The sequence below is a fragment of the Jaculus jaculus genome, chromosome 18 (genome assembly GCF_020740685.1).
Source record: "Jaculus jaculus isolate mJacJac1 chromosome 18, mJacJac1.mat.Y.cur, whole genome shotgun sequence".
Taxonomy (NCBI): Eukaryota; Metazoa; Chordata; class Mammalia; order Rodentia; family Dipodidae; genus Jaculus; species Jaculus jaculus.
In genome coordinates, this window is record NC_059119.1 from 20,825,227 (window position 1) to 20,852,134 (window position 26,908).

Genomic DNA, 26,908 nt, shown 5'->3' on the forward strand with positions numbered 1-26,908 from the left:
GCCCTGGAGGTTGTTGTATGGTTATTGTTCACTGTATTTTTTATTATTTATTTGAGAGAGAGAGAATGGGAGCCCTAGAGCCTCCAGCCACTGCAAAAAAACCAGATGCGTGCACCACCTGTGCATCTGGCTTATGTGGGTCCTGGGAAATTGAACCTGGTCCTTTGGCTTTGCAGGCAAGTGCCTTAACTGCTAAGCCATCTCTTCAGCCCTGTCCACTGTACTTTCTGTGCATGCATGCGCACGCGTGTGTAGTATGTGTGGTGTGCATGCAAGAGTGTGGAGGAGGCAGAGGAGCATCCAGTGTTCCCCTCCATTGGCCATCCGAGTGTTTCCTTGAGACAGTCTCTTCTCAGAAGCTCCACCTGCTGTTCTGCACCAGCCCCGGCAATTCTCTGGTCTTTGCTCCCATAGGACTGGGTCACAGGTATGCATAGCCATGCCTAGCTGTTTACTCGGGTGCTGGGGAATCAAACCCCGTCAGTCGCAGGCTCTCATGCTCGTGCTATAGTCTTGTCAGAGTTCTTATCCACGGAGCCATCTTTCCAGTCCGCAGCGTGGTTTTGCGGGCGAGGCTGGATCTAGCAGAACTCTTTGAAGCCAAGTGCAACAGTCAGGTGTCCTGTGAGAAACCCACTGTGGGCCAGACGTTAGAGAGCAGGTGGAGGAGGGAGAACCGGCCAGACTGTCTATTTTACATAAGAGGAGACAGATTCAGACTAAAGAACTTGCCAGATGCCACGCAGCTGGGAAGCGGCATAGCTGGCTTTACAATCAGGATTTCCTCTCCAATGACTGTCCCTTTCCTTGGTGACACTAACAGTAAGTAATCAGTAAGCAAGAGCGCAGGCGGGTACTGGAGATGTGCTGATGTAGCCCTGTGCAAATAAGGGCAGGGAACACGTAGCTTGTCCTCGGCAACGCGGGGACAGTACTGTGGCTTGTGTTAGAGGAGTGGCTCTCAAAGTGTGGCCCCCGCACCAGCAGCTTGTGTCATCCCAGAACCTATGAAAACGTGGACTCTGGCCCACCAGGTCTATGGAGTCAGACACCAGTGGGGCCCAGGGGTCTGTTTTATTCACAGGTGACTAATGCGCACTGAGGTTTGGGAACTGTCATATATGGCTAGAGTCAGACCAGATAAACCACAAAAGCAAGCAAGTCTCACTGAAGTAAATTTGAGAATGTGGTTTGTGTATTTCTTGCTCTTTTCGCAGTCTCCAGTGGCCGCTGTGGGCTAGGGTGGTGAATGCTGTGCTCCTGGCAGCCTCTCAGGGATCCAGGCACCTTCCATCTTGGGGCTTCACTTCCTAGACCCGTTGGAACTCTCTAGTCAGTTGATGGGGAAACAGGGTGAGGACCAGTGTTCATAGGTCACTGTCCAGCGCTCATAGCCACGTGGACACACAGGGGATGACAGTGGTCAGTGCCCAGGTCCCACAGTTTAAGGAAGTGAGGACTGGAAGTGGATTTCCTGACTTCCTGCTGAAGTTCTTTTGAAGGGAACTTGGGGTTCAGACTGTGGGAGTCAGTTTGTTTCTCTGCGACCTCTGCTCAACCATTTCTTTTTTTAATATATTTGTTTTATATTAGTGAGAGAGAGAATAGGTGCACCAGAGCCTCTAGCCACTGCACACGAACTCCAGATGCGTGCACCCCCTTGTGCATCTGGCTTATGTGGGTCCTGGGGAGTTGAACCTGGTTCCTTTGGCTTTGCCTTCTCTGCTGAGCCATCCCTCCAGCCCTCAACCATCTCTTAAGTGGTCTGGAGGAAGTGATGGACTCCTCACTTGCTGGCTCTGGCAAGAGCTCCACAGGGCCAGAGAAGAGCGAGTTGGCTGTGTCCAGGAAAGGGGATGGGACAGGCAGATGGTCCACTCACTCCCATTGGTTCCTAAAGGTGTGACTGTGGGAGCTAGTGCCCAGATGCCATTCTTGAGGCTGGTAGCAGCATGGGCCTGGGGGGACTGGGAAGGAGAGCTGGGGTGATGTGGCAAGGCATGGACAGGCACCAAGTCAGGGCTCCGTGAGACCTGGACTGAACCCTGGATTCACCAGTTACAGCCAAGCCTCAGGGTCCTCAAACATGGGAGAATGAAAGTGGGTGGGACATGACTCTGCGGGTAAAACGTTTACTACCCAACTCTTGTGTCACCCACGTAAAAACTGGAAACCGATGGGCTTCCATAATCCCAGAATGCCTACCTCAAGAAAGGAGGCAGGGACAGAAGAATTTCCTGGAAGCTTGTGAACAGAGTAGTGAACAAGAGACCCTGCCTCAAAACAAGGTGGATGGTGAGGACTGACCTAAAGGTTGTTCTCTATCACACAGGTACACCATGACACACACACGCACACACACTCTCATCTACACCAGCATGCACACATGCCTACACACCAGATACATGTTAAAAAATAAAAATTAAATTTAAAAAATGTTTTAAAAAATATATTTATTTACTAGAGAGAGAAGCAAACAGGGAGAGAATGGGTGTGCCAGGGCCTCTAGCCACTGCAGACAAACTCCAGACACACGTGCCACCATGTGCATCTGGCTTATGTGGGCTCTGGGGAATCAGACCTTGGTCCTTAAGTCTCACAGGCAAACACCTTAAACCACTAAACCAGATCTCCAGCCCCTTAAAAATGGATCAAGGCATGATAGTGCATAACTTTAATCCCAGCACTCAGGAAGCAGAGAGGTAGGAGGATCGCCGTGAGTTCGAGGACACCCTGAGACTACACAGGTAATTCCAGGTCAGCCTGGGCTAGAGTGAGGCCCTACCTCGAAAAACAAAACAAAGCAAAAAAAATGTTTTGATGGGCTGGGGAGATGGCTCAACGGTTAAAGGCTGTTGCTTGTAAAATTTGCGGGCCTGGCTTTGATTCCCCAGTGCCTATGTAAAGCCAGGTCACAGGTTGGCACATGCATCTGGAGTTTATTTGCAGTAACAAGAGGCCCTGGAGTGTCCATATGTGCACACACTCCCTCTCTCTCTGTATGTGTTTGCAAATACATAGATTTTTTAAAATTGTTTTGAGATACAAGAATAAAGCCCCTGGCATGGTGCCCCCTGTCACACAGTAGATGTTAGAACTACTAAGTTTCTTCCCTGGTTATTCTACCCAGCAGGGACTGGGATGGGGCCTCACAACATGGCCTGAAGGCTTCAGCTCCCTCAAGTTTTCACCTACTGCCAGAGCAAAGGCATAGCTTTTCACTCCTGGGTGGGATGCCCTGGGTCTAGTGGGGACAGGCTCCCGATGTGACTGTGATGAGCCTACATCTGAAAACGTAGTAGGCAGGACTAGCAGACTACGTGATCTTCAGTGGTCTCTGTGAGAGGCTGACAAGCATGGCCTGCTGGCCACCTGGGCCTTCAAGGTTCCCTCATAGTGATGCAGGTGGTCCTCAGTCAGGCAGAAATGAGATGGAGTCGTGTTTTCTGAGTAACAACACTGGGGCTCCAGGACTGGTTTGTAGGGTAGGATTGTAAGCCATGTCTGTCAGGTGACAGGCAGCAGCCAGCTCAGTACCTCCTCCGCCCTGAGGACCCACAGCTTCCTGTTCCATGAGCTTCATGCAGCTGCAAAGAAATCACCTGTGAACTGGGGACCCGCCTTCACAACTGTCTTCACTGTGGTTTCCCCTACAGTGAGACAAAGGAAGGTAGCCCGGGGCACCACACCTCTCTAATGGATCCTGTCCAACAGGGATGGGGATGGCTAGATTTCGAAGCCTTGGAGGACTTCCTTCGGGAAATGGCCTCAGGAAGAGCCCAGTTCCTGCTTCTCCGTCTCACTTCCCATCCCGCTCTGCAGCAAGGTAGTATCGTCAAGCCGTGAGGAATCGGGCCACACTGGTCACAATGGGCTAAACCTTAACTCACTCTGGCTTTAGCAGAAGGTGGTTACATTCACCAGTTAGTTTGCCGGTTCAGGGAAGGACACTGGAAACCACAGCCTTGGGGGCCAGTGAGGACTCTTGATGCCGCCACGGGGACGTCTCCTGTTGGCGTCGCTGCCTGTCTGCAGCGGGCCTGCTTCTCCCTTATAGCACTTAGACCTTTGCCCTGCAGAGAGACGTGAGGGTCATCAGTCCCACCTAGTAACCAGCTGAAAGCCGACCAGCTGCTTCTACAGTGGCTGTAGATCAAGTCCAGACCGGACTCACGTGCCTTAGTCTAAGCAAGCAAAAATCTTTTCTGTTAGCCAAAAGGAGACATAATGGGCAAAAAGATTTAGCCACCACAGCCCACTTGCCTGAGCTGTTATTTTGATTCACTGAAATAGGGAGGAGCCCAGGCCCCTGACAGAGAATCAGGAATAGAACTCAATGGCCACCACCGTGTGCCTGGTTGACACAGATCTCGTTATTCAGTTAACGCCGGCAAAAGCCCCATGGAGCACCCTGACTACCTATGCACAGATGAGGAAGCAGGAGTCTTGAAAAGAGGGCGACCTGTGGACTGTGAGGCTGGGTGCAAGCCGTGACTGGTCTGGTTCACAGCAGCCTCTAGCTCTGCTGTCTGGGTCATCAAAGCGTGCGCGCGCGCTCAGGCATATCGTGGACTTTACATCTATAAATGGTGTCCTCAAATACAAACAGCCCTTTAAAGATACCGACGTGTTAGCAAATCCATGAGGAAAACCCCAAGCTTTCTTGTAATTTTCTGAGGGCTGTGCTCTTAGCATCCTGTGTGTCCCCCGTAGGGAACATGTCACTCCCCTTTAGTGATCTCTGTTTACCCTCACCTACTTCTATCACGCACAACTGGGAAAGATTCCATAACAAATCCCACCCCGCGTTTGTGGCTAAAGCACTTGGGTGAAGTTCGTAGCAGCCTGGGGTTGTAACTGCTCTCCTCTACAGCCTATCTGCCATGCCCGCTGGGGTCATGTGAGGATGCCCCCGGGTGTAAAGCAAGACTTACCTCCACCTCCCCAAAGAAAACGATAGGCTCCGCTCAACCACCAACTGTGTAGTACTCCACGTATGCTTCCCTTCGTTTTTCTCAAAAACTCACCAGCCACAGGATTTCTATTTTATTATTGCTTTTCCCTAACCCTTGCCACCCAGGCTCAAACAGTTTTGCTTGTTGTTAAGAATCACACTGAGCGTCATAGTCTGCATGTTGCCTTTTGTTTTTTTTTTTTTTTTTTTCCCATTTCATCTGTCCTGGACGTTTCCCCCTCGCCCAGACAATCGACACCCTGTTCTTTGAGACAGGACTAGCGTTCCATAGTGGCGACGCACGCTCCACCCAGGGACACCCAGGTGCTTTCCAGCCACGTGCACAAGAGCATTTGCGCACTCGTGCGCCGCCCGGCCTGTGAAGATGAAATGCAGCGCTCGGGCTAATGCAAGGGGAAAGTTCAAACGCAGCCGGCTGCAAGGTTGCAGACAGCCGGTTTGAAGACCCCCCCCCGGGGCTCGCCCGCCGACGAGGGTCCCTGGCACCAACCAGGTCTCCCGGCTCTCGTGCGGAGCCGGGCTGCGCCCCGAGCGGCCGGCAGGGGGCGCTCCAGACCGGACCCGGGGCCGTCGCTGGAGGCCACCCGGGCACAGGTGGCGCCCCGCGTGGCACACATGCCCCCTTCGCGTCGTCCCGGAAACCCGACCCAGCCCCGGGCCACGCTGAGGCCACGTCGCCGGATTCGGTGTCTCTTGTCCTCATGCCCCACTGACCTGGGATTGTCAGGGAGATCCCCCTCCTCCTCCAGCGAGGGCGCCTGGGCAGCCCCACACGGGGTGTTGGAGAGGTCATCCCGTCCTGCCTGCCTCCACCCTCGGGGTGGCCACCTCGTACAAAGGACCGGACCACCGGCCCCGTTCTGCTGCTCTACACAGCGTTCTTTCTGCCCTTTGCTTCTTGCAGGAATCCGGGGGGCGGGGAGGGACATAAAGAGGCCAGACCTCTTCAGTGACCATCGTGCCCCCTGCCTCAGCTCTTACCTCTATTCTAGTCACAGCTAGGGACAGAAAGATATTCACAAGTATGTTAGAGGCAGGGGGGATGCTGGGGGAAAATGCAGCGTCCAGAAGCGGAGGGAGCTCTTAGATCTCCCGTGGGGACAGCGGGTGGAAGGTGAGATGGGGAGAAGGGGAGGAGGGCAGGATAGGAGGTCAAGGCCACAACTGTCTGTCTGAGGTAGGAGTTGACCTGGAGGAAGGTGCCCCCCTCTACTCTCTTTGGACCCTCTGGATTGACTGGCAGGAACCTGTTTGGTCCTGCTTCCTCTGAACTCACCAGCTCCTTGCATGGCTCCTGGGGCCTTGATGCACCTTCGGTCCTCAGGGAAAAGGACTTAAAAGGTCACTAATCCAACCTGCTCACTTGGCCAAGTCTTACTTACTGGCAGGTTTCTCCTCAGTAGGGTTACATTTTATTTATTTATTTATTTTGTGTGAAAACCATTTTTCTTTATTTCTTTTTTAAATTTTTTGTTTATTTTTATTTATTTGAGAGCGACAGACAGAGAGAGAAAGAGGCAGGGAGAGAGAGAGAGAGAGAGAGAATGGGCACACCAGCGCCTCCAGCCACTGTAAACAAACTCCAAATGCATGTGCCACCTTGTGCATCTGGCTTACGTTGGTACTGGGGAATCGAGCCTCGAACCAGGGTCCTTAGGCTACACCGGCAAGCGCTTAACCACCAAGCCATCACTCCAGCCCAAGGGTGAGATTTTTAAAGTCATCCACAGAATGTCAAATGTGAAAGCTGAGGAAATTCCCGGGACAGCAACTTACTGACCGAATAACCCCTAGGCACGTCACTTGTGCTCCCCACTTTCCTTGTGGAGTAACAGGGCACCTGTGAGCAGCCCCGAGCCCAGGTGTAAGAAGGGAGCTCTAGTTTTCATTGACTGCAGCTACCCAGCCTCTGAGCAGAAGCCAACATCCTGACTAGGGACCCTGTAACAGGGGGCAAGGCAAATTCATGGACTTTTGTTTGTTTGTTTGTTTTTCTCTTTGGCCAACTCCAGACGTGTGCAATAACGAGACTCATAATATTCAAATGGGCCCCTGGAGGGGTTTGTCTGTCAGCACAGTTGTTCCCTAGGAAGAAAAGAATGTCAGCTCATGTCCTTGAACTTGAACCCTCCCCCTCTGAGCCTTCATTGCCTCCACTGCCTTTCACTGTTCTTGAATCCAAAACAAACAGAAGGGAAGATCTTTTCTCTCAAGGGGGTTTCATAAAAGCAATACCTCTGTCTGCCCGACGCCTTGCCCTGAAGAAGGCTGGCTGTGGAGAAGCAGGTGTCTGGAGGGGCTGCGGAACCCAGAAGCCGCTGGCTGTCTCCTCTGGCCTCTGTTTGAAATCGGCTCAAAAGACATGGAGTGCCTAGGTAAACCTAGTCCTGGCCCTCCTCTATCTGCCGGGGAGGGATCAGCTCTCGCTGGCCAGGGCAGTGTCACTGATACAGTTGGTGTCATTTTTACCTTCCACTAACAGATCACTCGACACCTACCGACCCAGGCAGGGCTGGGGCCTGGGCAATGCCTGGGCGTGCTGGAGGTCTGGATCTTCCTAGAACCCCAGGTGAGGCTGGCGCGGCTGCGAGGCAGTGAACCGGGCAGTGGGTTAGATTGCTCCCCGCCTCCTGGGCTCGGCGGATTCCTGCTTGCCTGGCCGGTGTTTCCTCCATCCCGGGCCGAGATGAGTTCATCGCGGGCCGGGAGCTGACCCAAGGGCAAGGATGCTGCGCAAGGAAGGGGTCCCCGAGTGAGGAGCCAGGACTGAAGAGTTAGCTCCGGGAGTAGCTGAACCCACAGGCTGGCTGCCTTGGCTTGTGGCTCCTCTGGTGCGTTCGTCCTGGGCAGTACCATGCTGCGGCAGATCCTGCATGATATGTACGTCGACCCGGGGGTCCTGGCCGAGCTCAGCGATGTGCAGAAGCACATCCTGTTCTACAAGATGCGAGAGGAGCAGCTGCGGCGCTGGAGGGAGCGGGAGGCATGGGACGCCCTGGCGGAGGCGGACGGCCTCCGGCCCCCCAAGGCCAAGCGCGGTACGTGTGCTGGAGTCATAGTTCCCCAGGGAACGAGGCCAAGCTGAGTGCTCAGTAGGGACACTGGTGTGATGAAGGCTGCGGACCTTGAGACCCTCTGTGCTGGGGGATCTGGTCCCACTAGCCGGGGTTTCCGTCACCCCACCAGGACTGTTGGTCGAGGCTGCCGCAGGGGCTGTGCGGGGCCCTGATGGGCTAGCGGAGTGGGGGTTCTGCTCTGTCTTACTGTGAGAGGTCCAAGCTCTGCAAAGGGACCATTAAGACCCCAGCTTTGGATCAGTGTTTGGTAATTACATGGTGGATGAGTGAGGGCATGCACTTTTCTTTCCTTTTCTTATTTGCTTTCTGGTACTAAAGATTGAATCCAGGGCCTTGTACATGCTGGGCAGGCAGCTCAGTAGCTACGCCCTCAGATCTAGGACATGTTCCTTTTTTTTTTAATTGAGAATTTTAATACATGAACATACTGTAATTGGATCATAATCCCTTCCTGTTACCCCCTTTTGTCCCCTCTCCTTCATCCCCATTCAAATGAACTCCCTTCTCTTTGCAGTGAGCCCATCTTCTATATATATATTTTTTATAATTTTCTAAAAAATTATTTGAAACAGAGAAGTTGAGAGATAGAGAGAATGTGTGCACCAGGGTCTCCAGCCACTCCAGATGCATGCACCACCTTGTGCATCTGGCTTGTGCGGGCACTGGGGATTCGAACCTGGGTCCTTAGCCTTTGCAGACAAGCCCCTTAACCACTGAGAAGTCTTTTCAGCTCCATTTTCTATTCTGATGTCTTATTTTTCTCTCTCTCTTTCCTTCATCGTCTACGTTGAATCTTGAGGGGCTCGGTATTATACAAGTCTGATAGAGGTAGCATCCACTGAGAGGCCATGAACACATCAGTCGCTTCATGTCCAAAGGATAGGGATGTCACAGTTAACCCTGAGCTCTCAAGAAACCCCAGTTTTTGGCACTTGGATGAGTTTTGAGCCTCTGTGGTCATCTCCAGAAACAAGCTTCTCTGGCAAGCAGAGAGAGCAGCATTCTCTTAGTATTCTTTCTGCATCTCCTCTTCAGTGTTCCCTGAGCCCTGGCAGGGGTGGTTAAAACATCTTATTCAGTGAGCATTCAAATGCCATTTCTTCTTCTCATCACCTTGATGAGTCTTGGGTCTCTGCAGGTGTTATCATCATCTGCAAAAAGAAGCTTTGCCAACCAAAAATGAGAACAAGGCCAGGTGTGGTGGCACACAGAAATAAATAAATAAATAAATCCCAGCACTCGAGAGGCGGAGGTAGGAGGATTGCCATGAGTTCGAGGCCACCTTGAGAATTACAGAGTGAATTCCAGGTCAGCCTGGGCTAGAGTGAGACCCTACCTTGAAAAACCAACAACAACAACAACAATAACAACAACAAAAAGAAGAATGAGAGAGAGAGAGAGAGAGAGTAAGAGCGAGAATAAGCACCAACCTCTGGGTATATGCACAAACATTTAGAGGGCAATTTGATGGGCACAATGTACCCATTTAGCAGAAACAAAAATACTGGTGACCTTACCCCTAGGCCCTATGATCTTCAAGCCTCAGGCTTTTTTTTTATTTTTATTTAAAAAAAAATTTTTTTGTTCATTTTTTATTTATTTATTTGAGAGCAACAGACACAGAGAGAAAGACAGATAGAGGGAGAGAGAGAGAATGGGCGCGCCAGGGCTTCCAGCCTCTGCAAACGAACTCCAGACGCGTGCGCCCCCTTGTGCATCTGGCTAACGTGGGACCTGGGGAACTGAGCCTCGAACCGGGGTCCATAGGCTTCATAGGCGAGCGCTTAACCGCTAAGCCATCTCTCCAGCCCAAGCCTCAGGCTTTTGACTGAGTTTTCAGGACCAGGCATGAATTCCCTCCCATGGAGTGAGACTCAAATCCAGTCAGTTAACAGTGGGTTACCCCGGTAACCTACACGCCACTATTGCCACAGTGGACACATCTTGCCTGGCTTGTTGGTCCTGTAGCTCTCAGGGTTCACTGCTGGTTAAGAGTTGATGCCTTTTTCTCCCCAGCAGCCTGCATAGCATTTTCCAGCACTGTGACAGCTAGCCAGCTGGGAGGTGGCCTCCAGAAAAATTCCAGCTTGATTTCTCAGTGTCCCGTGACTGCAGTCTATGGTGTCTTTAGCATTGGGGTCTTAACATCTACTGACATAGTCTTTACTGGCTTCAGGACACAGTACTCTCCACGTCAGCAGGGTACTTACATAGGGCCTGTTCTTGACACTTCTCAGGGTTCTGGCCCTGGTGCACTGTGGATATGAGGTTCCTCCCTCTCTGGGATGCAGACGTGGTAGTTCTTAGCTCACACATGTGTTGTGCATGTCTCTCTCTCTCTTTCTCTCTCTCTCTCTCTCTTTCTCTGTGTCTTCCTGTGTGTTACAGTCAGCTCCAAGTTGCCGGGATGAACATCCGACCAGACACAGTTTATGGGAGGAATGGGTTTATTTCAAGCTTACAGATCCAGGGGAAGTTCCACCAGTGGGGGGAGGGGCTGTTTACTCCCATCCATCCAAGCAGAGAGAAACTGCAGCAAGAAAAACATCAGCGCCAGCAGAGCGCACAAGCCTCGCCAGAGCGCAAAGGGCCTTGTCCACACCTTTGGGCCAGATGAGTCAGATCTGCCCCCAGTGGCAGAGCCCCTCCAGCAGGCTGCTTAAATACCCGAGCTAATGGGGGACGTACATTCACATTTAAACTACCACAGTGTGAAAGGATGCTGTGGGTCTGGACTAGTGTACCTACTAGAAACCTACCAAGAAGGTGCCAGGGAATTTCTTTGCACAAGACACCCGTTCTACAGGTAACGGCAACTGAAAAGAGGAAGCAAAGGGTCCCACGTGCCTGCCCCTTGGGTGTCTTTAGCTGTAAAGTCAGGAAGCCCTTGGGTTAGAGCATCTGTTAATGCAGGCTGCCGTTCAGGACGCCTGGCTGGCAGGCCCCTGTGGCTTGCATAAGACTCACTCAGGCCACTGCTAGGCTCTTCTCTTTCATTATGTTAACCTTTGCGTGGCTTCCAGAAGTTCATCATGTAGCTTTGCTCTGTCTGAAGCACTCAATCCAGGCGAAGTCCTATTCCAGGGCTGGGCATACAGGTCAGTGAGCGATCTGGCTCCTGCTCTCCGACACAGCCTCACTGTTAGCCTGTCCCCAACATAGGCCGCAGACACACTGACACCATTGGGACACACTCTTCCTTTTTAAACACAATATTTTTTAAAATTTGTTTATTTGGGCTGGAGAGATGGCGTAGCGGTTAAGCGCTTGCCTGTGAAGCCTAAGGACCCCGGTTCGAGGCTCGGTTCCCCAGGTCCCACATTAGCCAGATGCACAAGGGGGCGCATGCGTCTGGAGTTCGTTTGCAGAGGCTGGAAGCCCTAGCGCGCCCATTCTCTCTCTCCCCCTCTACCTGTCTTTCTCTCTGTGTCTGTCGCTTTCAAATAAATAAATAAATAATTTAAAAAAAATTTTGTTTATTTGAGAGAGAGAGAAAGAGAGGGAGAGAGAGAGAAAGAGGCAGAGAGAATATGAATGGGCATGCCAGGGCTTCTACCTACTGCAAACGAACTCCAAATGCATGCCCCACCTTGTGCATCTGGCTTATGGGGGTTCTGGGGAATTGAACCTGGGTCCTTTTGGGCTTTGCAGGCAAGTGCTTTAGCTGCTAAGCCATCTCTCCAGCCCCACACTTACTATTATTTATTTATTTATTAGCTGCTAAGCCATCTCTCCAGCCCCACACTTACTATTATTTATTTATTTATTTGACAGTGACAGACAGAAATAGAGGCAGAGAGGGGGGGGAATGAGAATGGGCTCATCAGCGCCTCCAGCTACTGCAAATGAACTCCAGATGCATGCGCCACCTTGTGCATCTGGCTTATGTGGGTCCTGGGGAACCGAGACTTGAACTGAAGTCCTTAGGCTTCACAGGCAAGTGCTTAATCGCTAACTCCCCCACATTTACTCTTTGTAAATAAATTTATTTTATTTTGGTGTGTGTGTGTCTATGTGTGGTGCGGTGTGCGTGTGTGCGCGCACACATGTGCTGACGCCTGAGGAGGCCAGAGGAAGGCGTTGGGTGTCCTCCTTGAGAGCACTTTCCTTGAGGCAGAGTCTCTCGCTGAACGTGGGGCTTGCTGGGTTTCAGTTAGGCGAGCTCACCGGTGGGCCCAGTCATCCTCCTATCTAAGCCCGTACAGGCTTGGGTGTGGCCGTGTCTGGAGTTTTATGTGATGTTGGGAGTTGAACTCTGCTTCTTGTGCATGTCCAGCCATCTTCCTAGTCCTGTCACGCTCACGTTTACTCCAGTCACTGCTCATGACGTTCTTGCTGCAGGGAGGTCCTCTTGCTTTCATCCATATTGACAGACCCCTCAGCACCTGTCAGATGCCCCTTGGAAGAGGAAACACTTAGGCCTTTGCAGCTGCTGGATGTGTAGGACCCACCCTAGTGGTAACCTTTGCCTGACTGTCGCTCTTTTTATTTATTTGTTATGACAGAGAAAGAGGGAGGGAGAGAAAGAGAGAGAGAGAGAGAGTGAGAGGGAGAGAATGGGCACGCCAGGGTCTCTAGCCACTGCAAACAGATCCTAGAGGCATGTGCCCCTTTGTGCATCTGGTTAACATGGGTCCTGGGGAATCAAACTTGGGTCCTTTGTCTTGGCAGGCAAATGCCTTAACCATTAAGCCATCCCTCCAGCCCGTCACTTTTTTAAAAAATTTTATTTTAGAGACAGTGAAAGATATATATATACAGAGAGAGAGAGAGAGACAGACAGACAGACACACACACACAGAGAATTGGCACGTCAGGGCCTCAGCCACAGCAACTGAACTCCAGTCGCTAGAGCCACCTAGTGGGTATGTGTGACCTTATGCTTGCCTCGCCTTTGTGTGTCTGGCTTACATGGGATCTGGAGAGTCAAACATGGGCCCTTAGGCTTCTCAGGCAAGTGCCTTAACTGCTAAGCCATCTCTCCAGCCCCAGACTGTCATTATTAATCTTCTGTTTGTGTGGCTCTCCCCATGGACTCTAAACTGCTGGAGCATGGGCCCACAGGCCATCCTGCTCTTCCCCCTTGGGCCTAGTGCAGGGATATGGCGTTGGCTCTCTGTTTTGAACAAGATACAGCAGGAATCCCACAGAGGTTGGGATGAGCTGTGACCTGGCTGTAGGTGGCTGGTGTCAAGTCAGGGGCCTTCAGGGCTCAGCTGAACTGACAGCTGAAGCATTAGCTGGGGAAATTCAGGGCCAAACATTTCCAGCCCCACCGACCTGAGCCTTGAGGCCACTCTTCCATATGGCAGATCCTTTGGGAAGAAGACAGATGCCTAAAAATTTAACTGCAAAAATATTTATGTGGAGATTTGCCACACATCGACATCTCCATTTTCATGTATAAATTATACATTAAATTCATTTGGGTTCTGGTGCAGAGGATTCTTTTCTGGGTAATTAAATTTCTGACTTATAAAGAATGGAAAAGGGGAGAAACTCGCTGAGGACCGTGCGTACTCTCTAGGGCAGGATCCTCTTCAGAGCCCAGCTCGGAGCTTCAGTCCTGTTTCCTGGGAACTCCTTGGCCCTGATACTGGGGAGCTCTGGTGGGGGTGGCTCTGCCCCTAGAGGAAATGAGCTTTTAGCTGGAGGTGTCCAGGGTGCACAGTGCCTGCTTTCCGACCCGAGATCACGGTGAGGTGTTGCAAGGACCCCAACCTTGTCTGCGATGTGAGCCTTACACTTAGCCAAGTGATCCCTCTGCCCCGTGACTCCCACGTCTCTCTGTGGGGGCGGAGGACAAGGACCCGTGACCCCATTTCAAGTGAGGATGCCAGGCTCTCAGGAGGACTGTAGTGCTGCCCAGGTCACCCAACTGCTGAGAAATACTCTCAGGTTGCACGTTGCATGACTTCCACCTGGTTGATTGATGGGTTTCCATTCATTTATTTGTGAACCTGAAACTCCCACTGAGTGATAACCTGCACGCCCCTTCATTAGTCTATCCATGCGCTTAGCGAACATTCCTGCGCGCTGACTGGTGGCCTGGACAGAGCTTTGGCCAGTTAGGTTAGAGGGAACGCAGTGAACCTAGAGTGCCAGGAACGGGGCTGTGGTGCAAGGCAGCTGTGTGGTAGCTCAGAGCATGAGGGGACGGCCTCCTTCCATAGGCATATCCCTTTGCAGACCCCCTGTCCCCACTGGTCCTGAAGGACACATCTGCTGCAGTTAAACTCTGTGCTGGCCTCTTGACTAAGACTGGATACCGTGCCTCCTTCCTGACCACTGTGCCCCCATTGTCCTGCCCTCTAAGCTCCCTCTCCCTTTCCGGGGAACATTTCCTGGCTCCTAGCAGACTTGAGCTCACCATAGGCTCAGGTGACACTCTGATGGCAGGATAAGACAAGGTCTGTTTTGTCCCTAAGAACCTGGCAACCTTCCAAGCTGTGCCTGGCGAGGCTGGGAGAAAACACAGGGGCCATGGCTCATTCTCGTTCCCAGAACTCTGAGGACTTCATCGAGCCTGGGGGCACAGGTTCGAGAGCTGCAGAAATAAACTAGAGTGACAGCTTAGAGGTCTGCGGTGAAGGGAGGAAGGAGAGGCAGTGGGGGACATAGCTGGGCACACCTTGCACCCCTAACCACATGGAACGTCTTTCCTATTTTCACTTTCTATTTTAGAGTAACTGCTCAGTTGTTCTACTCCCGTGTGGAAGATACTGTCTGCTTGGAAGTTTGCTCATCTGCCCTCATGTTGACTGTTGTTTTATAATTTTAATTAATTAATTAATTTATGTTTGTTTTTCAAGGTAAGGTCTCATTCCAGCTCAGGGTGACCTGGAATTCACTATGCAGTTTCAGGGTGGCCTGGAACTCATGATAATCCTCCTACCTCTACCTCCTGAGTGCTGGGATTAAAGGCGTGCGCCACCACGCCGGCTTTTATTTTTATTTTTGTTTTTGTTTTTGTCCTTTCGAGCCAATGTCTCACTCTAGCCCAGGCTGACCTGGAATTCACTATGTATTCTCAAGGTGGCCTCGAACTCATGGTGATTCTCCTACCTCTGCCTCCTGAGTGTTGGGATTAAAGGCATGCGCCACCATGCCTGCCCTTTCCATTGCTTTTCTAAAAAATAAAAATTATTTATTTATGAGAGAGAGAGAGAAAGGGGGGGAGAGAGAAAGAGGGAGATAGAAAGAGAGAATAGGCACACCAGGGCCTCTAACCTCTGCAGAGGAACTCCAGACACACGCCACCTTGTGCATCTGGCTTACATGAGTACTGGGAAATTGAACCTAGATCCCTAGGCTTCGCAGGCCAAGTGCCTTAACCGCTAAGCTATCTCTCCAGCTCATACTCTTTTATATCTTGAGAGGTGTGTCATCATATTGACTCTGGGAAAGCGTGTTAAACATTCTGATCCTGCAGATTTCAGCCAGGCCACCCCGGCACCATCAAGGCCTGTGCACTCTCATTTTCTCTTCATTCCCTTTGGCAACGAGAGCTCACACCTCATGCTGGAAATCACAAGCTTCACAGTCCCGTGGGTCCCATGTGCACTCGGTCCTCACCCTTTCTATGCTAATTGTGGCCTGAAAACACGGGATTTGGGACCTGTGTTCACACTGCGGTCATGGTCCAGAACGCTTCCCCACCTGGCCTTGTCAGCTGTGCTGTGACTGACAGTTCATCTTGGGGTTGGTTCTCTGGGTCCCTCTTCTTCTATCTGGATGTCCTTTGCCTGGGAAATTTCCTTCTTGCCCTTCTCCTCTCCCTCCCTCTCCTTCCTCCTCTTCTCCTTAATACCTTTATTTTTTGAATTTTTATTTATTTGAGAGAGAGAGAGAGAGAACACAGAGAGAGAGAGAGAAAATGAATGGATACATCAGAGCCTCTAACCATTGAAAGTGAACTCCAGACACATACCACCTTACACATCTGGCTTACGTAGGTTCTGGGGAATTGAACCCGGCCCCTTAGGCTTCTTAACTGCTAAGCCATCTCTCCAGTCCTTCTTAATGTACCTTCTTACTTGTTTATGGTCTGTTTTCCCCATTGGCTTGAAAGTACCAGGAGACCATGAATGTTTCTCATGTGGTTAAAATTCCCATCCTGCACTTAGAAGAAAGCCTAGGGATAAGGTGGAGATTTGTGCAGGTGACTCATAAGCAAGATCCTTGTGTGTGTGGTGTGTCCGAGGATGTGAGTGAAGAAACAGGCCTTCACTGATTCCGTGTGTGTGTGTGTGTGTGTGTGTGTGTGTGGTGTAATCATGGATGCATGTGCTGATGGGCCACCCAGGCAGCTGAAGGAGTTCTTGGGGCGTCCCCTTCTATTGCTCACCTGCGTATCTTCCCTAGTGATGGAATCTTACTGATGGCGGATCTTGCTCGTGGACACAGGATTTGCTTGTGTCTGCTTTCCACAGGACGCTGGCATTACAGGGGTGCTTGGGGACACCCAGCTCCTTCTGAGAGTCTGGGGATTGAACTCAGTCTCTCAGTCTCCATCAGGCCCTTACACACGCATGTGCAAAAAGTGTACTTACCTGCCGAGCCATCTCTCCAGCCCCGGGTTGCTTTCCGAATGTAAGACCATGTGTTCACAGTGTGCCCCTTCCCTAAACCTTGAAAACTCTTCAGTAAAACCACCATGTATTTATTCCTTGGGATTGGTTAGGGAAGCTCATATATGAGATTATAATACAGAAATAATGACAATTTTGTCACTTTTCCATGTGTAACTAGTTTCATGTTTTAGGATTGGGACTTAGATTTTTAGCCTGACTAATAGTATTTTTTTCCTCTTTACATTTTTCAATATATAGTTACCTTTAAATTTTTTTTCACCCCAGTGTTTTGATACAAGTTTTGTTTCATTCCAGTGTTTTTATTTATTTATTTGAAAGTGACAGACAGAGAAAGAAATCGAGAGAGAATGGGCATGCCAGGGCCTCCAGCCACTGCAAACGAACTCCAGATGTGTGCACCCCCTTGTGCATCTGGCTAACGTGGGTCCTGGAGAATCGAGCCTTGAAACGGGGGTTTTAGGCTTCACAGGCAAGCACTTAACCGCTAAGCCATCTCTCCAGTCCATCACCCCAGTGTTTTAATACAAATTTTGTTTTAGGAAAATCTGCTATGATTTTGATATATACTCTTTTAAAACTTATTCTAAGCCAGACATGATGACACATAATTGAAATTGTAGGACTTGGGAGACAGAGTAGGAGGGTCAGGAGTGTAAGATTCTCCTCAGCTATGTAATGAATTTGAGGACAGTCTGGGCTGGATTCATAAGCTCCTATCTCAATCTGTACTCCCCAAATCAAGGGAAACCAATCAAAATAAGCCCAAGTTTAGTAAATGTGCTCAAACCTACTTCCGCTGCCTAGCCTGGGAATGAGACATTATCTACTGAAAACGAGAAGTATAAACATAGTTTTACCTTCTCCACAGTTTTGTTGGAATAATCAAGGGTATTAGATCAGATTCTAGGTTGATTTTATGGTGCTTAATCTTCCAAGGTTTATTTATTTGACAGAGAAAAGGGGGGAGGAAAGAGAGAATGGGCACTCCAGGGCCTCCAGACACTGCAAATGAACTTCAGATGCATGCGCCTCCTTATGTATCTGGCTTACGTGGGTCCTGGAGAATTGAACCTGGGCCCTCTGGCTTTGCAGGCTGACACCTTAACCACTAAGCCATCTCTCCAACCCCCAAGGTTTATTTTTATTTATATAAGTAGGTAATTGTAATTGACTGTTAAAGACACTAGTTCTTGGACATGAACTCCACTTCATGTCCTTTTATTGCTCCCCTAATTTTTTTTTACTTCCCCTTTAGTATACAAAGGATTTTGTGTACTCACATTGTTAGGACCCTTAGGATAGCTCGCAAAAGTCACTAAGCATCATGGAAAATCCATGCTTGGAACTTCTGCTCCATCCTTGTTTTCATTGCCACACTGTGTTCAGACACTGATGATCTGGACCTACTATGCGTCCTTAACCCTCTTGAATTTTCCTGGGACTTTCAACAGTTTCCGAGTGGACTCACTGGGCTCCGCTTGAGACACGCTGCAGAGCACTGAGGAATCAGGAGGGAGGCCACCTGGGGTTCCTGGTTCTTTGTAGCTGTTCCTTGGAACCCCTTTCCCAGGCACTGAACACCGTTTCCAAGACAGCGTTTGTGGCAGTAAGGAGTCAGGAAGGTGGTCAAGACAGCCTCTGCTCTCCCTGTTTCTCATAGTGTTGACGATCCATCAAGAGCGCCCCACTGTTTCTGCTAACAAAATGTCACCTGTCAAGGTTCAAGTAGTCAGGGAACAATCCTCTGGAGGAAATATGTGATGCTTGTTAGAGAACATACTGGGATCAGCCGTAGGGACTGTGGTGGTGGCTCTTAGTACCCAACAGGTATGCATGTCCCCAGGGGTTGAGGTGTAGTTTTATTGTTGTAGAGGAATGATTAACTTTAGTTGGAGCCCATAAATATGAGCTCTGGGCATGCTCTATCTATAGTGAGAGTGAGCAAAGGAGTTTGGACAGGGGAATGGTGGAAGGGTCCTCAGCAGAGAAGCTCAGGAAGCCCAGGAGAAAAGGTCAGAGAGGCAGAACAGATGCTGCATTCTCTGGGAAGGAGAACGTGTCTTGTGCTGGCCTTTTAAGCACCTTACCTTGTCTGCCTCGCCAGTGACCTGGAAGATATTCCTATATGTAGCTCATGCATTAAAATCATGCTCTATTGTTGGTTGTAAGGCAGATCCTGGTTTAAAACATGTTAAAATGTGTGTCTTAAATAATGGAAATGAGGAATGGTATCCATTTTTAGTTGAGCCGATGAAATCTCAGGAGGGCTTAGCAGCCTGTGGTGGAAAACATGTGGGAGGTACAGTTAGAATCTGAGCTCTGGCCCACAAGAATTGGATTCAAGTTTCCATCCTTCCTGCTATAGCACACAGCATTTTCCTGCCCTTGACTTCTCCCATAGTTAAAAAGACTTACTTGGGGGCTGGAGAGATGGCTTAGCGGTTAAGCACTTGCCTGTGAAGCCTAACGACCCCGGTTTGAGGCTTGACTTCCCAGGACCCACGTTAGCCAGATGCACAAGGGGACACATGCATCTGGAGTTCTTTTGCAGTGGCTGGGGGCCCTGGCACGCCCATTCTCTCTCTCTCTCTCTCTCTCTGCCTCTTTCTTTCTCTGTCACTCTTAACTAACTAAATAAAAATGAACAAAATTTTTTTAAAAAGACTGACTGGGAGTGATTAAAGGACATTATGCAAAAACAAAAGCAACTGCCCCTTTAACCACTGAGCCATCTCCTCAGTGCCTTGCTCAGTCCTCCTCGGCACTAACCCTATACACGAGGGCTCCATCCTTCAGGTAGATGACTACCTCCGAAGGCTCCTCTTCCTAATTTCCTCACATGGGGATTAGGGCTTCGATATACGAGTTGTGGAAGTCCATTGCCAAGGGGTCTTAGAGGGCAAAGGTTCACATTTAGGATCCAGCGCAGGATTTGTGGACAAACTGGGAATTTGAATTTCTGTGTAGTTTCTTTCCCTCCTATCCTCCATTTTTGTTTTAAACTCCCCAGCTGCTATCCAAGCCCAAAGACTGAACAGGACTGAGTTTTGCTCAGCTCTACATAAAGTTTCCTGACTGGTACAGAGCTCCCACGGGGGATGCTGGACTGGGCTGTCCAGTTTCAATTTCTCTTCCCTTAATCTCAGGGACTCTTCTTGGGCTTGCTACATGGCCACCGCTTCCCCTGGCCTGCAGGTGAGCAGGAGCAGCTCCTGAGAAAGGCCATGGCTCCTTGTCTGCCTGTAACCCAACCCCAGGCCTGTCCAGGGCAGCGTGGCTGGGCTGAGGTAACAGTTTGCAAGGCTGCTCTTGCTTTCCTATCTCTTAAAGTGGCTAGCATTACTGCTTTCTAGGTTTTTCTCACCTAAGAATAATGTTCCTTCTGGGTGTTCTATATGAAAACAGAATTTTTTTTTTGTTTTTGTTTTTGTTTTTGTTTTTTCAAGGTAGGGTCTCACTCTGGTCCAGGCTGACCTGGAATTAACTCTGTCATCTCAGGGTGGCCTTGAACTCACGGCAATCCTCCTACCTCTGCCTCCCGAGTGCTGGGATTAAAGGCGTGCGCCACCACGCCTGGCTGAAAACAGAATTTTTAAAAGTATAATTTTCATTTAATTTGTTTTCTCCAGAAGGCAGGTTTTCGTCAGTGCCCAGTCCCTAAGAATCCCACTTTTTACATGGGCCCATCCTCTGACTCCACTTAGAACTTTCCACACATGGCATTCTCTCCCTCTGCTTATATATCTAGTGTGCTCCCTTCCTGTACCCTCTTTCCCCTCTTGGCCCCATTCTAGCTTCCTGGCCTCTACTACCAACTCTTGCTCCAACTTACATACAAATTTAAAAACTCAATACTAGGATCTGCATATGAGAGAGAACATGTGGCATTGAAAAAGATTTTTATTTTTTATTATTTTAAAAATATTTTGTTTTATTTATTTATTTGAGAGAGGAAAAAAGGGAGGGAAGGAGGGAGGGAGGGAGGGAGAGAGAGAGAGAGGGAGAGAGAGAGAGAATGGGCATGCCAGGGCTTCCAGCCATTGCAGACAAACTCCAGATGCATGTGCTACCTTGTACACCTGACTTATGTGGGTCCTGGGGAATTGAACCGAAGTGCTTTGGCTTTGCAGGCAAGCGTCTTAACTGCTAAGCCATCTCTCCAGACCCCACCCCCCATTTTGAGGTAGGGTCGTACTCTAGCCCAGGTTAACCTGGAATTCACTATGTAGTCTCAGGCTGGCCTTGAACCTTAACTCACAGTGATCCACCTACCTGTTCCTCCCAAGTGCTGGCATTAAAGGTATGTGCCACCATGCTCAGCTCAATTTTTTTTTTTAAATACTAGATTTTGAGGCCTAAATTCTTTGAGTTTATTTTCATGTCAATTTTCCCCATGTCACTTCAAAATTACTTTATGTCTCAGGATCTTTTATTTCTATCCTATTATTTCACTGATGTGCTGATTTTCTGGCCACCAAGGTTGAGTCCTCATATCCAGACTGGGAGACCCTAACAATTTGGGATGTCTAGTACCTGGATACGTGCGACCCTCTCCTTTGACAGAGGAAGCTATTTGTGCCTCATGATTGTCCCAAGTGGGAAAGCTCTCTGGCCAGGAACAGGACAAGGTCTGGATTCTAAGCTCGTCACTAACATGTGGATTCTATTGTCTTCGTATGGAAGGAATTCCAGCTGGGGTTGTGGTCAGAGGTGGAGTGTTGCGAATTTCTCAATAATAATTTGAGCAAGTCCAAAGACATACTCCTTTAATGGAAGATATGGCCTTGTGCTAGGAGGAGGGTTGTGGTGGTCACTTTACTGTCACAAGGACAGAGAGAGAGACAGGATGACTACAAGTGTCTGTGTCCGTCACCCGCAGCATGGGCACTGTGGACTGTGCTCTCAGCCTCCTGGGCCCTTGCATCCTTCGTGCCAGGGAGGATGATGGTCAGTGCCTAGTGTGTGCTTCCCTCACTGTGGCTGTTCCCGGGTGCTAATTTGACCTTACCAAGATACTCAGGTGTCTGTGTAAACTGGGCTGACAGTGGGACCTTGTGATCTCAATTGCTAGCTTGATTGGATCTAGAATCACCTAGGAGACAAATCTCAGAGCATATTTTTGAGGGAGTTTCTGGATTGGGTTAACTGAGGTAGGGAGATCACCCTAATCATGGGCAGGACCATTCCAAACACTGGGGTCCCAGACTGAATTAAAAGGAGAAAGAGGGCTGGAGACACGGCTCAGTGGGGAAGTGCACTTTCTGCGCAAGCATGGGGGCCTGACGGGGCCTGAAACTGCCTGAGTTTGAAACCCCAGATTCTGCATAAACAGCTGTGCATGTGTGTGTGTCCGTGGAGCCCCAGACCCCACAGGGCAGCAGACACCAGAAAACCAGAAAGCTCCGTTATCGTCACTCAGAGACGCCCACTCAACCAAGAGTGGACTGAAGAGGCGCGCTTCAAGAGGCTGCCAGCCTGGCCTCAAGTCACAAGCCAACCGCATACCCACACAAACCGAGGGAGTGGCACAAATGTCTGGTGTTCATTTGCTGTGTCAAGAAGCCCACCCCCTCCCACTGACACGCAAATAAATACATAATAAATAAATAAATGAATATTATTCTTAAAAATGCCTGGGTGGGCCGGGCGTGGTGGCGCACGCCTTTAATCCCAGCACTCGGGAGGCAGAGGTAGGAGGATCGCCAAGAATTCGAGGCCACCCTGAGACTACATAGTGAGTTCCAGGTCAGCCTGAGCCAGAGACCCTACCTTGAAAAACCAAAAAAAAAAAAAAAAAAAAAAAAAAAAAAGCCTGGGTGGAAGAGCAATAAACAGGATACCTGAAGGCCTGCTCCAGCCACCACAGGTGAGCGCCCTCCACTGCAGGTGAGCACGTGGAGCACCACAAGGGCACATACATTTTTATACAACCATACGCACTATGCCCATTACACACACGCACACACACACGCCATATTTCACATGCACACAAAACAAAGGGAAAGAAGGGAGCTAAGTGTCAGCTCTTGCTGCTCTCTGGTTCCTGGCATGACCAGCTGCTTCACGCTCTTGCCGCTGAATATAACGTGATGTCATTGTTATTTTGAACTACATCTTCCAGATGGATAAATGAGGCCATTTATATTTTTTGGGCAAATATATTCAAATCCTTTGTTCATTTTTGACAGGATTGTCTTTTAGTTATTGGATTTTAGGAGTTCTTTATATGACTTAGATGATTGGTATGGCTGTAAACTCTTTAGTTCCAAATTGTATAACAGATTCATGATTTAGAAATATTTTCCACATTTTGTAATTGCATTTTTTGCTTTCTTAATTGTGTCTTTTAAAGCACAGAAGTTCTCAATTTAAAACAATATTCTTATTTGTGATCAGAGAGAGATGGGGGAGGGAGGAAGGAAGGGAAAGAGAGAGAGAGAGAAATTTCAGGGCCTTTGTGTTTGCAGAAGAACTTCACATGCATGCACATGGCGTTATGTGGGTACTGGGGCATTGAACCTGGGATGGCAGGTTTTGCAAGCAAGCACCTTTAACAACTGAACTATCCCCCCATGTAAATAGTTCTAATTTTTTTTTTTTTTTTAGAAAATATTACTTTAATCCAGGCATGGCCATGCACGTCTTTAATCCCAGTGCTCAGGGGGCAGAGGTAGAAGGATCCCAGTGAGTTCGAGGCTACCCTGAGACTACAGGGGCCACCACACCCAACTGGTTCCGCCCTATTTCGTGGGGGGTGGGAGGAGGTTTGACTCAGAATATTTGGTATCAAAATTTTAACTCCTCCCTTGTCAAAGATGGACTTGTTCCCTGCAGAGAATTATTCAGCTCAGTTTTTTTTTTATTGTCTATTTTTTTTTAATTTTTATTAACATTTTCCATGATTATAAAATATATCCCATGGTAATTCCCTCCCTCCCCACCCCCACACTTTCCCGTTTGAAATTCCATTCTCAATCATATTACCTCCCCATTACAATCATTGTAATTACATATATACAATATCAACCTATTAAGTATCCTCCTCCCTTCCTTTCTCCACCCTTTATGTCTCCTTTTCAATAGTTCTAATTTTTTTAAAAAAATTGTTTATTTTTACTTATTTATTTGAGAGTGGCAGACAGAGAGAGAAAGAGGCAGAGAAAGAGAGAGAGAGAGAGAGAGAGAGAGAGAGAATGGGCATGCCAGGGCCTCCAGCCACTGAAGATGCACTCCAGATGTGTGTGCCCCTTGTGCATCTGGCTAAGCCATCTCTCCAGCCAAAGTTCTAAATTTTGATGAGTTCCAATTTACATATCTTTTGTTGTTTTTGCTTTGTTTGGGCATGTGGGTTATGTGTATTCATATGTGTGTGGTTGCACATGTGTGTGTGTGCATATATACACACATACATGTGGAGGCCAGAGATAGATATATAGTGTCTTTCTCAATTACTTTTCATTTTATTTTAAACTTGTTGCCTTTTTTTTTTTTGGTCATTTTTTATTTATTTATTTGAGAGCGACAGACACAGAGAGAAAGACAGATAGAGGGAGAGAGAGAGAATGGGTGCACCAGGGCTTCCAGCCTCTGCAAACGAACTCCAGACGCGTGCACCCTCTTGTGCATCTGGCTAACGTGGGACCTGGGGAACCGAGCCTCGAACCGGGGTCCTTAGGCTTCACAGGCAAGCGCTTAACCACTAAGCCATCTCTCCAGCCCTTGTTGCCTTTTTTTTAAATGAAAATATTGTACACATAGACGCCTCCTCCCTCAACCCAATTCTGCTGAGGGCTTTTTGTGGGGTTATTGATGTTCATTGTGGGGACCAAGAGGCCTCAGTCAGTCAGTCTTTACAGGGATGAGGGAAACATGGTGTCTCAGGCTATTCCCACCTACCCCGAGGTTCTTATAGTCTTTCCACCCCCTCTTCCATGATGCTCCCTGAACCTTGGTGGGTAGGATAGGATCTGATTTAGTGTTGCTTTCTCTGTAGATTCTGTATCTCTGTTTGTTGCAGTTAGGTTCACATTGCTGGTAGAAATCACTCAACCAAGAGCAGCTTATGGGAAAAAGAGATTTATTTTGGCTTACAGGCTCGAGGGGAAGCTCCACGATGGCAGGGAAAATGACAGCTTGAGAAGAGGGTGGACATCATCCCCTGGCCAACACAAGGTGGACAATAGCAACAGGAGAGTGTGCCAAACACTAGTAAAGGAAACTGGCTATAACACCCATAAGCCCACCCCAACAATACACTGCCTCCAGGAGGCGTTAATTCCCAAATCTCCATCAGCTGGGAACCTAGCATTAGAACACCTAAATTTATGGGGGACACCTGAATCAAACCACCACATTCTGCCCCTGGTCCCCATAAACTGATAACCATACATGATGTAAAATGCAATGCATTCAGCCAACTTTAAAAGTTCCCAAGGACTTTTTTTTTTTTTATCAATCCCAATGATGTTCATACATCCCTATAGTCCAAGATCTTTTTTTTTTTAAATTTTTTTGTTTTTTTTATTTATCTGTTCTTTTTTTTTTTATTTATCTATTTGAGAGAGACAGACACAGAGAGAGAGAGAGAGAGAGAGAGAGAGAGAGAGAGAGAGAGAGAGAGAGAGAGAGAATGGGCGCGCCAGGGCCTCCAGCCACTGCAAACGAACTCCAGACGCGTGTGCCCCCTTGTGCATCTGGCTAACGTGGGACCTGGGGAACCGAGCCTCGAACTGGGGTCCTTAGGCTTCACAGGCAAGCGCTTAACCGCTAAGCCATCTCTCCAGCCCATAGTCCAAGATCTTTTAACTGAGCCATAATACCAAAAAATAACCTCAAAAATCCCATAATGGCACAGAATAAACATTCAAACTGCAAAAGATGGCATTTGGCATAGCAAAGAAATATTCAACCAATACAAGGTTTAAACCAATCAGGGCAAACATCAAACTCTGTAGCTTCAAGTCCAACAACTCTAGTCAGTGACAAATCTCTAAGTCTTATAATTCTAACCAGCGACAAGTCTCTGGAGTTTCAATTCTGCCCCTCCAGCTAGGCTTCTCACAGTCCTTCATTGGAGCCGGCAGCTCTCCTTAGCAGCCATCTCCTGGTCCCGGCTTCTCCACTGGGTCACCACCGCAATTCATGGTTTATCCTCATGGCTCTATGGAGTCTCCATGCAGGCATCCAGCAAGCCTGCTTCACACTGCCCATGGCCATTTCCAAAACACAAGACTGTGTTGCAAACTCAATGACCCTCTCTCTCCTGCATTTCTTATACTCCACAATACCAGGTAGGGTGACAATTTGTTAATCTGGGGGAGGGAATAAAGCAGACTTTGAAGAACAGGACACTCCTTGAGCACTCAGGCCCCTTCAAAAGAGTCTATATTCTTCCTGTTGCCTCAGTGCAGGTCAGCTGGCCCAATCTCCAAGGTTGTAATCTTGCAATTGCAGTTTAATGGGCAGGAGTTCACTCAAAGATTTCATTTTTTCTGTGCCATATCCCTCTGCTCACACCAGTTCATTTCTACGAAAGGCAACTCTGCACAACTTCTCAGGACACAGGCATAAGAGCAAGCTTCTCACACAAACTGCTAGCCCAGTCCAAGCAAAGATCTTTCTCACCCTCATGAGCCAAACCTCACAGTCCATAGTTCTTACTGCATTCAGGTCTTGCAGCTCTGACCAGAATAGTTCATCAAGCTGTACTTACAGCACTGCAAGGCATCTCTTAGGCCAAGGTTTCAAGTCCTTCCACATTCCTATTGAAAATCAGCTCCAAAAGGCCAAAGCCACACAGTCAGTGTCTAGTAGCAATCCTATTCCTCGGTACCACTTTACTGTTGCAGTCCGGTTCGCATTGCTGGTAGAAATCACCCAACCAAGTGCAGCTTGTGGGCAAAAAGAGGTTTATTTTGGCTTACAGGCTCCAGGGGAAGCTCCATTTTGACAGGGGAAACAATGGCATGAGCAGAGGGTGGATGTCACCCCCTGGCCAACATAAGGTGGACAACAGGAACAGGAGAGTGTGCCAAACACTGGCATGGGGAAACTGGCTATAACACCCATAAGCCCTCCCCCAGCAATACACTCCCTCCAGGAGGCGTTAATTCCCAAATCATCAGCTGGGAACCTAGCATTCAGCACACCTAAGTTTATGGGGGACACCTGAATCAAATCACTACACTGTTTTCATGAGGTTTGAGTGACCACAGTGTCTGTCATCATTTCCCTGGATCTGGTTTTCAGGCCAGCAATGAGAG

The 26,908-nt window shown here is 48.9% G+C and overlaps 1 protein-coding gene across 3 annotated transcripts in view; it reads left to right on the plus strand.

Annotated features, from left to right (window-relative positions):
- Positions 1–7,782: 7,782 nt before the first annotated feature.
- Sh2d4b (SH2 domain containing 4B) overlaps positions 7,783–26,908 on the plus strand; it is an 80,540-nt gene continuing 61,414 nt past the window's right edge. For all 3 annotated transcript variants that reach the window (XM_045137131.1, XM_045137133.1, XM_004658004.2), the window contains exon 1: positions 7,783–8,013. In XM_045137131.1, coding sequence (XP_044993066.1) covers positions 7,830–8,013 — 184 coding nt within the window. In that variant the 5' untranslated portion in view covers positions 7,783–7,829. The remainder of the gene's footprint in view (positions 8,014–26,908) is intronic.